The sequence below is a fragment of the Chlamydotis macqueenii genome, chromosome 5 (assembly GCF_036417535.1).
Source record: "Chlamydotis macqueenii isolate bChlMac1 chromosome 5, bChlMac1.mat, whole genome shotgun sequence".
Lineage (NCBI taxonomy): Eukaryota > Metazoa > Chordata > Aves > Otidiformes > Otididae > Chlamydotis > Chlamydotis macqueenii.
The window spans coordinates 58,000,243-58,013,047 of NC_141560.1; the positions used below are offsets into that span (position 1 = coordinate 58,000,243).

A 12,805-nucleotide genomic window follows, 5' to 3' on the forward strand; every position below is an offset into this window, starting at 1 on the left:
GGCCTCCAGGTCAGAAAGCTGCTGGTGATAGTTTTATACTCCCATAAATGGGACTGAGAGGAACCAATAACAATAAAAAAACCACCTGGAGTGTCTGCTTGACTTTTTGCCAATAGAGTATTTTTGTTCTATTTTTTTTTTTTTGTAAATTATTCCATAATTCTTCAATTTCTAGCATTTTCAGTTTTAGAATATCTTTTTTGGTTCCTTCTGATTAGATACACTACAATAGTGTTTTTCATCTAACTATTAAGTGGTATGTTCTTTGGCTCTTTAACATATACCTACATTTAAATTACAAACTTTTTTGTTACTTGTTCATGGAATGTTTGGTTCTCAATAACTTCCTCTAATTGAAAAATGAAAAGGCAAAATATCTACTTGGTATTGAAAATTCTAGCACAAATAAAAAGCTGATCTCCTATGTTAGCATAGCTACTTTTGTAATCATTCTGCTTTGCCATCAGTAGTTATCAACAACTTAGCTAACAAGCATTAAATTATATTATCTAATCCATACATTAATTGAAAGCAGTTGCACTTAGAGCAAAAATTTCAGATTGATGTGCAAAAATACATTTCACGTTTTATTGTTCAGCAAAGCACATTACACATACAAACATGCAGTCATTCGATAATCTGAATTGTTAAACACCTGTTTGTATTAACTCTAACGCCATTCTGCTGTAATGATACTGGAAGAAGTATGTCTTTGAAATTGTCTATAGAGGAATGAAAGTAAAATTTGTAGCTGTTATTTCTTCTTCAATAGACCTGTTGCTGAAGTGTATTTAATCCCTTTTCCAACTTAAGCAGAAAGAGGATCTTCCCATTCCACATGTAACACATTACTAAAGACAAAAGGAAAAATTTTGCCCTTTGTTGCATTTGCAGGAGTGTAGTGCATTCACTGGGGTTTCCACAGTGTTCCTGGCATTTGTTTCTGCCCTACTTACTTCCAGTGGAAAACTTCAAGCGTTCCTCCTTGCTTGCTTTCCTGCTTTCTGGACTGTGAAATAGGCTGTGATAGAAAAAAAAAAAAAAAAAAGTAACTACATAACCTATCACTTCTCTTTTGGGCCAGGTGGGCTCTTTGATTTTAGAAGACAGACCCTTGCTTTCATACCTGTCAGTGGCATTACCATGTGCAATTGGACTTCAACAGAGTAAACACCCCAAGAACTTATGAGCCTTGGTGGTATGGTGTCCAGCAGCAGGAACATCACAAGCCAGCAATTTTAAGGCAATGTCCAAGATGAATAATATTGTTTTTACAATGTGCAATGTATTCTGAAGTTGCTGACCCACAGATTCATTTCTGAAAGTATGTGAAGTCACACATATCAGTTTTTATTCTGCTAACCAACATTACATGAAGTTTACAAGTACTTTTTTTAACTGTTATTATGTCTTAGGGAAGTAAAGTTAGTTAAGAGCGCTCAGGCCAGAGAGTCCTACCAGCACACATCCAAAAGGTATCTTATATATAATTAAAAATAGAAGTGTACCAGTTTGCCAGAAAGGTATAATATACCCTGGATAAATTTTATTAAAACAAGTGTTCTCCAAAACTAATGGTACAGTTAAGAAACTTCCAGCCTTTAAGAAATAGAAGCAGGCTCTTGTTGACTCTGCTCTTCCAGGAAAAGAGGAAGTCATCAACAGAATCATAGAATCATAGAATGGATAGAGTTGGAAGGGATCTTCAAAGGTCATCTAGTCCAACCCCCCTGCAAGAAGCAGGGACATCCCTGACTAGATCAGGTTGCTCAGAGCCTCATCCAGCCTGGACTTAAACGTTTCCAGGGATGGGGCATCCACCACCTCTGGGCAACCTGTTCCAGTGTTCTACAACTCTCATTGTAAAAAAATTTTTTCCTAATATCCAATCTAAATCTACCTCCCTCTATTTAAAAACCATTATTCCTTGTCCTATCACAACAGGGCCTACTGAACAGCCTCTCCCCATCTTTCTTGTAGGCCCCCTTGAAGTACTGGAAGACCACTATAAGGTCTCCCTGGAGCCTCTTCTTCTCCAGGCTGAACAGCCCCAACTCTCTCAGCCTGTCCTCAGAGGAAAGGTGCTCTAGCCCTTTTATCATCTTCGTGGCCCTCCTCTAGACCCTCTCCAACTGGTCCATATCCTTCTTATGTTGGGGGCTCCAGAATTAGACACAGTAGTCCAGGTGGGGTCTCACCAGGGCAGAGTAGAGGGGAAGAAACACCTCCCTTGACCTGCTGGCCATGCTCCTCTTGATGCAGCCCAGGATGAGGTTGGTCTTCTGGGCCGCAAGAGCACATTGCCGGCTCATGTTGATCTTCTCATCCACCAGCACTCCCAAGTCCTTCTCCTCAGGGCTGCTCTCAATCCATTCTCCGCCCAGCCTGTATTTGTGCCTGGGATTGCCATGACCCAGGTGCAGGACCTTGCACTTGGCCTGGTTGAACTTCATGAGGTTTGCACAGGCCCACCTCTCCAGCTTGTCAAGGTTCCTCTGGATGGCATCTCTCCCTTCCAGTGTGTCGATGGCACCACACAACTTGGTGTCATCGGTGAACTTGCTGAGGGTGCACTCTATCCCACTGTCCATGTCACCAACAAAGATGTTGAACAGGGCCAGGCCCAACACAGACCCCTGAGGGGCGCCACTCGTGACCAGTCTCCACTTGGGCATCGAGCCGTTGACCACCACTCTCTGAGTGTGGCCATCCAGCCAACTCCTTATCCACCAAGTGGCCGTCCATCAAACCCATGTCTCTCTAGTTTAGAGAGAAGGATATCGTGTGGGACAGTGTCAAAAGCTTTGCACAAGTCCAGGTAGATGATATCCGTTGCTCATCCCTTGTCCACCGATGCTGTCACCCCGTCATAGAAGGCCACCAAATTGGTCAGGCACGATCTGCCCTTGGTGAAGCCATGTTTGCTGTCACCAACCACCTCCTTGCTCTCCATGTGCCTTAGCATGGTTTCCAGGAGAATCTGCTCCATGACCTTGCCAGGCACAGAAGTGAGGCTGACCGGCCTGTAGTTACCTGGGTCTTCCTTGTTCCCCTTTTTAAAAATGGGGGTTATGTTCCCTCTCTTCCAGTCATTGGGGATCTCACCAGACCGCCATGACTTCTCAAATATGATGGCCAGTGGCTTGGCAACTTCATCCACCAGTTCCCTCAGGACCCGCGCATGGATCTCGTCAGGTCCCATGGACTTGTGCACCTTTAAGTTCCTCAGATGATCCCGAACCTGCTCTTTGAGTCCAGTGGGCAGTTCTTCATTCTCACAGTCCCTGCTTGCGCCTTCCACAGCTTGAGTGGTGAGACAAGAGCCCTTATCGGTGAAGACTGAGGCAAAAAAGTCATTGAGTACCTCAGCCTTCTCCATGTCCAGGGTAACTAGGACACCAGTTCCCTTCCGGAGGGGGCCTACATTCTCCTTGGACTTTCTTTTGTCCCCTACATACCTATAGAGGCTTTTCTTGTTGCTTTTTATATCCCTGGCCAGATTCAGTTCCGTCAGGGCTTTAGCCTTCCTCCCCTGATCCCTGGCCACTCGCACAGCCTCTTTGTAGTCCTCCCAGGCTACCTGACTCCACTTCCACCCTCTATAGGCTTTCTTCTTCACTTTCAGTTGGTCCAGGAGCTCCTTCCTCATCCACGCAGGCCTCGTGGCCTTTTTGCCCAACTTGTTCTTCGTCGGGATGCACCTCTGCTGAGCTTGGAGGAGGTGCTTCTTGAATGTGGACCAACTTTCCTGGGCACCTCTTCCCTCTAGGGCTGCCTCCCATGGCACTTTGCCTCCTTGAAGAGGCCAAAGTCCGCCTTCTTGAAGTCTAGGGCAGAGAGCTTGCCATGTAGTTTCCTCGCTGCCCTGTGGATCTTGAACTCCACCGTGTCGTGGTCGCTGCAGCCAAGGCTGTCCTTCAGTTTCACATCCCCCACCAGTCCCTCCCTGTTGGTGAGCACAAGTCGAGCACGGCACCCCTCCTTGTCGGCTCCTCCAATAGTCTCTTTCATTTCTACCTTTGCCTCTCGATGAAGGCTATATAGCATATAATTTTTGTGCTATTAATGGCAAAAGATAGGTCTTTGGTGGAGGAATTAATTACCACCTGAGAAAAGGTGATACCTGTAGCACAAATAAGGGTGATTAATTCAGTTACAAACCTGAACTCATTTCCCTGTGGCAAGACACTCACTGTTTTGAGAACAGGAGTTTGACAGAAAGCAAACAAATAGGAATTCACCTATAGAAAATGTAAAGGCTGTCCCTTCATCTCACAGTTTTCCAGTCAGCTTGTAATATCCAGATTTTCATTTCTTCAAATAAAAGAAAACATTAGCTCACTACCAAGTTAATGGTAAACAGTAAGTCAGATAGTACAGTATAACATTCACACCTTATGATTTCATATAGAAACCTTTACTTTAAAGTGTTATTTAAAATAACATACATGGTTACCAGACCAAATACCCCATATAAAGCTATGCTGAAAATACAATCTTTACTTACAGGAACCTAATTAAAATGAATTTGATCCATGTTTGAGATCTGCAACAACCCTTCTCTCTCAGAGCCATCTGAGAGCCCAGCTTTATAGTGCTGGGCAGAGCGCTAAGGAGGAAGATGCCACTCACACACACAAAGAAAGCATTTCCCATGCAAAGATCTGGCTCACCTGCTTCTGGAAGAGATGGGAAGTAGCTTACAAACCATCATTCTCTGATCAGGTGTCACGTCTTGTTACCTATCCTACCCTTCAGGCTTTACAATTACGTGCTACCCTTTTGTTCAACTAAATTCTAAAATTGCTCTTCCAGCCCTTGGTCGTCTGCCAATATATTGTGGAATTTAGAAAACAAAACAAAACAAAAAACAACTACATCCTTTCATTCTGTTTGAGCTTCTACATATACACATTATCATCTTCTAGCACGGCTGGTAATCATAACTACAACAAATAAGCAGAGAGAAAAACAGGAGTATATGACGTTATTTTACAGTCACTTTTATAAACATGTAATTTGCTTTATAGTTAAATTTACTGAATTCCAATATGTGCTTTAACAAAAAACAACTGGCTTGGGTTGTATAAAAATGCTACCCAAAGAGACCCAAGAAATCCCACACTGCTTTACTAAGTACGAATTAGGTACCAGAAGAATCATTCCCTGCAAACAGAGCATCCAGTATACATTCAGAAACAATTCACACTGAGCCCCAGTATTAACACTATTAGCACTCATTCTTTCATGATTTAATGAAAAAGCTCCGCTTCAAAAGAAACAGCTAATCAGATAATCACATTAGACTGTATCTCATACGCCTTGGGCAGTCAATCTCCCAGAAAAATCATTGAATAAGACAACAGGATTACAGCTTTTATGACTACATATTGTATTTATCACAAAGCATGGCCAATATTCACACTGAGGTTGCAAGATTATTACATGGTTGCCTGTGCTCTATAAAACAGAGATGTCATGTTGAACAGATTATAAAACAGTACTGCAGTATTAGATATTATTAGCATATTACTTTTATTAGTAATCATCATTATCTATCACCAAAACACTAGTACTTCAGTGTAAACACTGTAAAACATATACATGATTTAACAGATTGAATATTGACAGATTCAAACACTTTGGATCTGTTATCTATCTACAAGATCTAGAAATAAGGCATATGGTCAGAAGATTAGGAGAGTTTAAATAAACGGCCTGAGTGCTTTGCTTCCGTCCCACACACCTTAACTCTGTCAGTTATGCTGCTGGATTCCTCACAGCAAATCTCATATCTTGAGGAGGTCATTCCTGAGGAAGGCTGTTAGCTGGCTGAAACATCACTCTTTTAGTTTTCTCACTTTCCTGCATACAAAGGAAACAAATAGTGAATAGCTAGAGGACTTAGTCGCTTTTAAAATCTTGACAGAGTTCTGCTAGGAATGTAACTGTGTGGCCTGAGAGATTTCATTTGTTCATGCTCACACATTCAGACACAATTGACACTTTATTCCACTCAGAGGATCTTGACATAAAATTGTAGAACTGATCACATCTCTGTGATAGAAGCTTGAGAGTTTTCCCACACAGCTCTGTCAAACTTCCCACCAGTAGCTGTAAACATAATTAGCAGGGTGGCCACTTAGCAACCAAATTCTTTTGCTTTTGAAATCTTACAGCATGGCGCCGTCTTCTTTTAGGCTGAATGCACTCCTGTCCATATGACGGCCACTGAAAATCTTGAGGCATCATTTTACTATTCCAACTCTCCATTTCTTCTGAATCAGAGTCTTCTGGTTGCATTGAAGGAAAAAGCCTATCTGGATAAATCTCCTTCAGTTTGCTCTCAAAGAATACATCTAGGCATCGTCCAGCCTCCGCAACCTCTGAATCTGGCTGGAAGAGAATAAATAACCATTCAGTGTTACTGCACACAGAAATCATCAAGGATCAAACCCAAATGCCTACCCTACCCTAATGTCTCACCTTGGATCTGTCTGCTACATCTGCACTAGTCTCCAGTGCACATTCTACAGCCCATTAATCCCTCTGCATTTACAATGTAAATAAAAACCAGATGTTGCTATTAAGGAACATGCTTCTGCACCTCTAAGAAAAAGACATGTACAGTGAACTAGAAAGAATAGAAGTCATCATTGCTTAAGAATTTCTATGCATCTGATTTTTCCCCAGCTATTTTGGTAGCTATGACTGGCTTCTCACAGCAAACAGCATAATTCCAAAAAGTTGTCCCCTAAGATGTCCTTCATTCATTTTAGATCCATAGTTCAAATTCTCAGATTGATATATATCTCCATTTCTGTCACTAAAAAAAAAAAAAAAAACAAACCTCTTTTCCAAAGAGTAAACTTGATTAATACTTCTGTTTATCCCAATCCCATATCTGATGTCAATGGAACCAATAGTTACAACCAGTGTGACAGCTTGAAAGAGCAACCCTCTGGTTTGTATCCCCCCACCCATGTAGAAACCTACATAATTGAACTTTGCACAGTTCCAAAACATGAGACGCACGTCAGTCACAAGTTCCTCAGGTGCAGAATAGTGGGACTTGTTCTTTTTTTGTAGCTTTTTTCGTATGATTGACAAATCCATTGGCCTTTTGATGATCTGATAATAATGCCGAGCCTGCAATATGAATAAAAAATAAGTTTTAAATGAAAGGGTTACATACATTTCCTCTCCAGTGACTTCTATCCAAGTTTGGACAGAAGTCACTGTAGAGGATTCCTTGCATCAAGGAAGAGAGCTCTAGTCTTTTGGTGCCTACACTCACACATCATATTCCTGGGTGCTTTTTGGTTTGATTAAAAACCTATTTGCTTGCAAGATTGATCTTGAAAACAGCACACTTCAGTGACTACTCTGTTGTTTGCACTTTGTAAAGTTTATCCCCAGATATAAATGTTGTATTTTAACCATAATAAATAATATATGTAACATTGACAATTAGCTAAGATTTTTCCCAAGCAGTTATAAAAATAACATGCTGAGATACTGGCAGCTGATATTGTGGGAAGTAGTCTGCCAAGAGTGACTAAAAATACGCTAGTATGCACTTTTTTTAAGTTCAACAAGAGTCTTTTTCTGTGGGCACCAGCTACAAGGATATCCCACTTCTTAAATCTTCCTGGGTCAAAACCTACTTGCTTGGTAACGTGTTCCATAAGTTCATTGCAAACTTTATAAAGTGGACTGTTTTTTATATTGTTTCATGGTTTAGCCCTACTCAGCAGCTAAAATACCACACAGTTGCTCACTTACTCCCCGCTCAGAGCCCCCCCACAGTGGGACTGGGAGAAGAATTGTGAAAGAAAAGAAGTCAAAACTCGTGTTTAGGAGAACAACAGAGGAAAAGAAAACACAGATGGAAAACAAACAAACAAAAAAACCCAATAACAGAAAATACTTAAGCACGTAATATACAGTGCAATAGCTCATGGTGAATCCCGATGCCCAGCTCCCTCCCAAGTAGCAAGAACCTGCCCCTCAGCATATACTGAGCATCATGTCACAGCCAATTTAGGTAAACTATCCCAGCTGTTGGCTAATTACTAAACTGTCCCAGCTGTGTCCCCCAGCCACAGGTGCCACCAGCTCCAGTTCCTTTCCCGGTTCAGGTGAAAATTAACTCTATGGTAGCCAGAATCAGGACATATTGTTATTTAGAGTATTCCTTCACAAAAAAAAAAACCTTTTTTTCACTTCTCATTTTCTTCCTCCAACTTGTTTCACATTGTGTTCTGTTGCTACAATAGCATGAATCTACATTTTCCTTAAAGTAGCCAGTTAACATTGCAAATGTTGAGTACATGGATGAAACAGCAGTCTCTACATCTTCCCTTGAACACAGTCACATTATCACCTTTGTCCAAAACACCAGAAAAGAGGAAGTCCAGGGCTCTTTCTAAAACAGATCTCTCTTGTGGCAGTACAACATTCTCCATGTATGCAGCAAGTCAACTTTCTTAATCACTGGAACCCGTTATATACCTTTAGTATCCTACCAGCATCTTGGCACCCAAACCTGAAAACATTGGCCAGCATTTACCCACCTCTGACCTGAGACCTTCAAAGCATTTGCAAGAGAGAAACATCTACCCTTCCCTAGGAAGCAACACTATTCAGCAAAAAAGCTAATTAGTATCTTTCAAGAAGACAAAGGAGAAACTTGCGAGGTATGACTTGCAATTATTCTTTGGATTCTTTCTGACCCATGCGTGTGCAATACTTACCAGGGGACTGACAGGTTCATGGAATGGGAGGCTCATACTACTGCAGAACAGGGAAAGCACCAGCTTTTCACACTTCTGTAGAAGCCAAATTTGAAATACATTTTAATTCAAAACAAGCAGTTTCATTCTTGCCCTTAGTTAACCAATCAGACTAACAACAAGGAAAGCTTTCATGTAGTTTGTGCATTTCTAATGCAAAATGGCACGCTTCACTCTAACCTGGGGGATGTTTTATCTCATAGCATTTTTATAGTTTTGAGAGTGAAGATAGTCAAGAAATGCAAGAAAAGAAACATTATGTAAAAATTTTTGTAAACTCTTGGGAATTCGTTGCTATCACTATTTCCTTTCTGCACTCCAGATCTATTCCTTATCTCTTTACTAAAAGAACAGCTGCAGCAGTGTGGAGACATTTGGATGGAAAACATTTCACACTGTTCTTATCCTTTCATACAAATGGATGTAAGTTATGCAGTTAGTACTACTGTATGAAAACAGTTCCATTTTATCATCATTAACTTGCAAAATAGTAATATCAGTCTTTTTTTTCAGTAATGCAAAAAAAAATGCACCACAAAAACATTATAAACCATGTTTGCTCACAAGCAATGGAATTTCTAATCAACTAAATTTTCTAAACAGAACCTCACTAATCAAGACCCCAATCCCAACTATTTCTGGCCAGTTGTACCCGATCCAATAGAAAGAGGGATCACATCAATCTCAAGAAATTATGTTCAGCTCTTTATGGACACAGGAGCTTAGGTCTGGAAACAGCATGGATGAATTTGAGCAGTGATGTGGCTATGCTCATAGGCCTTGCCAAGGGACCCCAGTGCGCTAAGAACCATTGCTGTTGCCTTTATCTATGGTGCCCAGACTAGACCAGTGCCTTATTCTAGTCTTTATTTGTGCAAGGCCAGCTCAGCATCTGCACTCAGCTATGTGGACTTGGCCTCCTTGTGCAGCTGTCACCAATATAAATGGGACATTTATTTGGAACTTGTGGATTCTGAGTACCAAGTGGACTTAAAGAAAAGCCATTTTTTCATGGAATATTTGGTAGACAAAACTGGTAATGGGGATGTAAAGAGATAAGCTTTCATCTAGGCTGACTTAACAGTGCATAAATGTCATCTTCAAGCGAATTAATGGAACATATGAAGGCCATATGATGATTTCAATCAAACTGAAAGCCAAAAACTGTCTACATCACAAAAGTGTCATTGCAACTGGCCTAAGTAGATGTCTGAGAATGTGCCAGGTCTTAAAGGAAAAAGATTCAGTGGGAGAAAGCCAGGCAAAGTTGACTCAGGGAAGCTTGTTCTGCTGCTGAGTGCACCTTCCCTGTTAAAAGGAAATCTGCATGTTTCATCTTTTTGTAACATGTCATTCATTTTAAAATTGAACAACAATGTCTAGATAGAAGAGAATGATATAACTGAATACTAACAATGCTTTTGTTGTATTTACTACTCTCTGAAACATTCTAGTAGCGATCAAGTCAAAACAGTCATCTTTCCAATGAAGAGGCAATGCCTCATGCTGAGATCATATGTTCTTTTCTACATAGTACAATAAATAGTTATTGCCACCTTCTGATCATAGTCATCCAGGCCATATTGTAGATTATAGCTGTGACTGTAGCGTGTGTTTTCACAGTCATATTCTACCTCCGGCTTCAGTGGATTACGGCAAAGTGTGCACACCCATTCTCCCCTGCAAAACAAGAAACCAAAAACTTGTGTCAAATTTTGTCAGCAACCTTGTCAAATAACAAACCTCAGGAATCACTTTATTTGTAAGCAAGTCTCATCCTTAACTAGTATTACAATAGCAGGCAATCTGAAGGCCATTTTACTAGATATTCTTCAAGAAATTTAAATCTAATTAGAAGTGTAATAATTTTAGATTCTACTCATTGTACCTTTTCTGTCACAGAGTAAAAGACAAAAGAGTAAGTGTTTGAAATCATATACCAGCAGTGTGTGAAGCTGCATTGATTCAAGTCTGTTTTAAAAAAAAAAGTATTAAGGAAAAATAGCCAACATTTGGGTCATAAGACAAAACCAGATCCATGTGATAATTAATATAGCTTTTATCAATTGATACGATAATTGAGACATTTATCTAAGAAATTAACATTATCAGAAAAGGCCATAATGTGTGCTAGAACACAGGTTCTCAAACCAAATAGAGATAATTCTGCGTATGTGTCCTTCCTAGGAGATCCATTTTCAGAAACCTCTTGAAAATTTAATGAAGTCAGTAATGCAACTTCTGCAACATCAGGGCCTGAATAAGTATAGATGAAGGTGTATTAAAGAAGTATGAACACAGAACTTCAGTTAAGGGAGATTTATTTGAAAAGGAAAACTGGGTTTTCACGTTATTTTGAAAGTAGAGGTTTAATAATGACTTAGCTATTAGAGAAAAGAGTGAAAAGCCAAGAGATGGAAATTCCTGCTTTTTTAACAGAAAGAACAAACCAGAATCTTCAAACTAATATCTCACAACATGTATTTGTCAGTTGAGACAGTTATTTGGGCTTGGCACAAATGAAGTAGCCTCTGGTCCTATCTGGTCATGATTTGTAACAGAATTCAGAATTATACACCACCAGTAATGGACTTTATTCAGCCTCACTTTTTAAGTTTGGTATGTGGACATGTACCTAATTCTGTCTTTCTGTCACATACAATTCATCTGTGACAAGTTGCTAGGTAATGCATGTCTTAGGGAAACCAACATCTCAAACATTTCCAAAAAGGCCCCAATAATCCTAAATTTCCCATTAAACTGTCTAGAAAACTGAATAGGAACTCACTGATTGCCTTTTCCTTGTGCTATTCTTGCATAGGAGAGCTGTCTATGCCACAGATGTTACATGAAAGTTAGGATTTTATTTTTCTCCAGTAAGTTGTGAGAATGTTCTCAAAGCTCAGGTCTGCCACCTGCTTTGTTGTACTGGCCAGCTAACTGCAGAAATGTCATGCATAGCTGGAAATAGTTCTTGCTAATAATTCATCTAGTTCCTAGTGTGTAAGACAATTCTTCCCTTTGCAGGAAAAGTAACAAAAAAGGCAAGTGAGAGATGCAGTCCTTGCACTTGTGTAAGGTTGACACATATGTCCCTGAGGATATATTCTTCTCCAAAGCAGCGAACAGAAACTGAGCACATTACCGAAATGTCATGCATACTCACACTGGAAAGCTGAGCAGGGCTGGAACATGGCAGGAGAGATGGAAGACCTTGGGGCAGTGATCACAGCACAACAGTTCTCCTCCATTAAGACACACAGCACAGAAATCCTCATTTTCAATTGGATTGCCTTCTTGAGTAACTGGAGATTTTTTCATGATGGAAATGCCGTTGCTGAGCTTCTGATCAACAGACAGAGTATCTATAGGAGGAGATTGTGTCTGTCCTGCAACCTGGGCTATGAGAAATTTTCTGTCCTCTGAGTTGTCCTCTCTGGATTTCAGTCCTTCAGGTGGCCTATCTTTATTTATCTTGAAGGAAGAAAAATCTGGGATCATATCATCTTCATTTTCATATATAAGCATGTAACAGCAGTGGGTTTCTGCAGGCAAAAGGGCTTCTGTGCAGTGAAGTCTACTGGAGAGGGCACTGGGGTTCAACAGGCCCACACTCAGCTAAATGGCTGCCACTGGCTAGCCAGGCCGCCTTGATCAAGTAATTTCTCCAACATACCACAATGTAATAGCACTGTCAGAGAGCTGTACAGATTTCACATCACAGATGATAGAAATAGGATACTTCACAATCTTACTTGCAAATTTTACAGTAAACAGCTCAAAAGAGAATAATTTTTGGTTCCCACCAGGAATTCAAATTTCCTTCTGTGGAAAGACATTCACACTCAAGACTCCAGTGAAGCAACAGAATACAAAGCTTTTAAAAATCTCTTACTCTGTGATTTCTGCAATTGGTTCCTATCACTCAAATATGCATTCAGGTCAGTTTTAAGCTATCTATCCTATATTTGTAACTAGACAGACAAGCCATGTTGCTTGCTAGAATATAA

At 40.4% G+C, this 12,805-nt stretch overlaps 1 protein-coding gene across 1 annotated transcript in view; it reads right to left on the minus strand.

Annotated features, from left to right (window-relative positions):
• Positions 1-5,511: 5,511 nt before the first annotated feature.
• TRIM66 (tripartite motif containing 66) overlaps positions 5,512-12,805 on the minus strand; it is a 37,594-nt gene continuing 30,300 nt past the window's right edge. Inside the window, exons 13-17 of the mRNA XM_086747956.1 lie at positions 11,962-12,269; positions 10,352-10,475; positions 8,757-8,831; positions 6,997-7,149; positions 5,512-6,396 (exon numbers count right to left, since the gene is read on the minus strand). Coding sequence (XP_086604082.1) covers positions 6,127-6,396; positions 6,997-7,149; positions 8,757-8,831; positions 10,352-10,475; positions 11,962-12,269 — 930 coding nt within the window. The 3' untranslated portion in view covers positions 5,512-6,126. The remainder of the gene's footprint in view (positions 6,397-6,996; positions 7,150-8,756; positions 8,832-10,351; positions 10,476-11,961; positions 12,270-12,805) is intronic.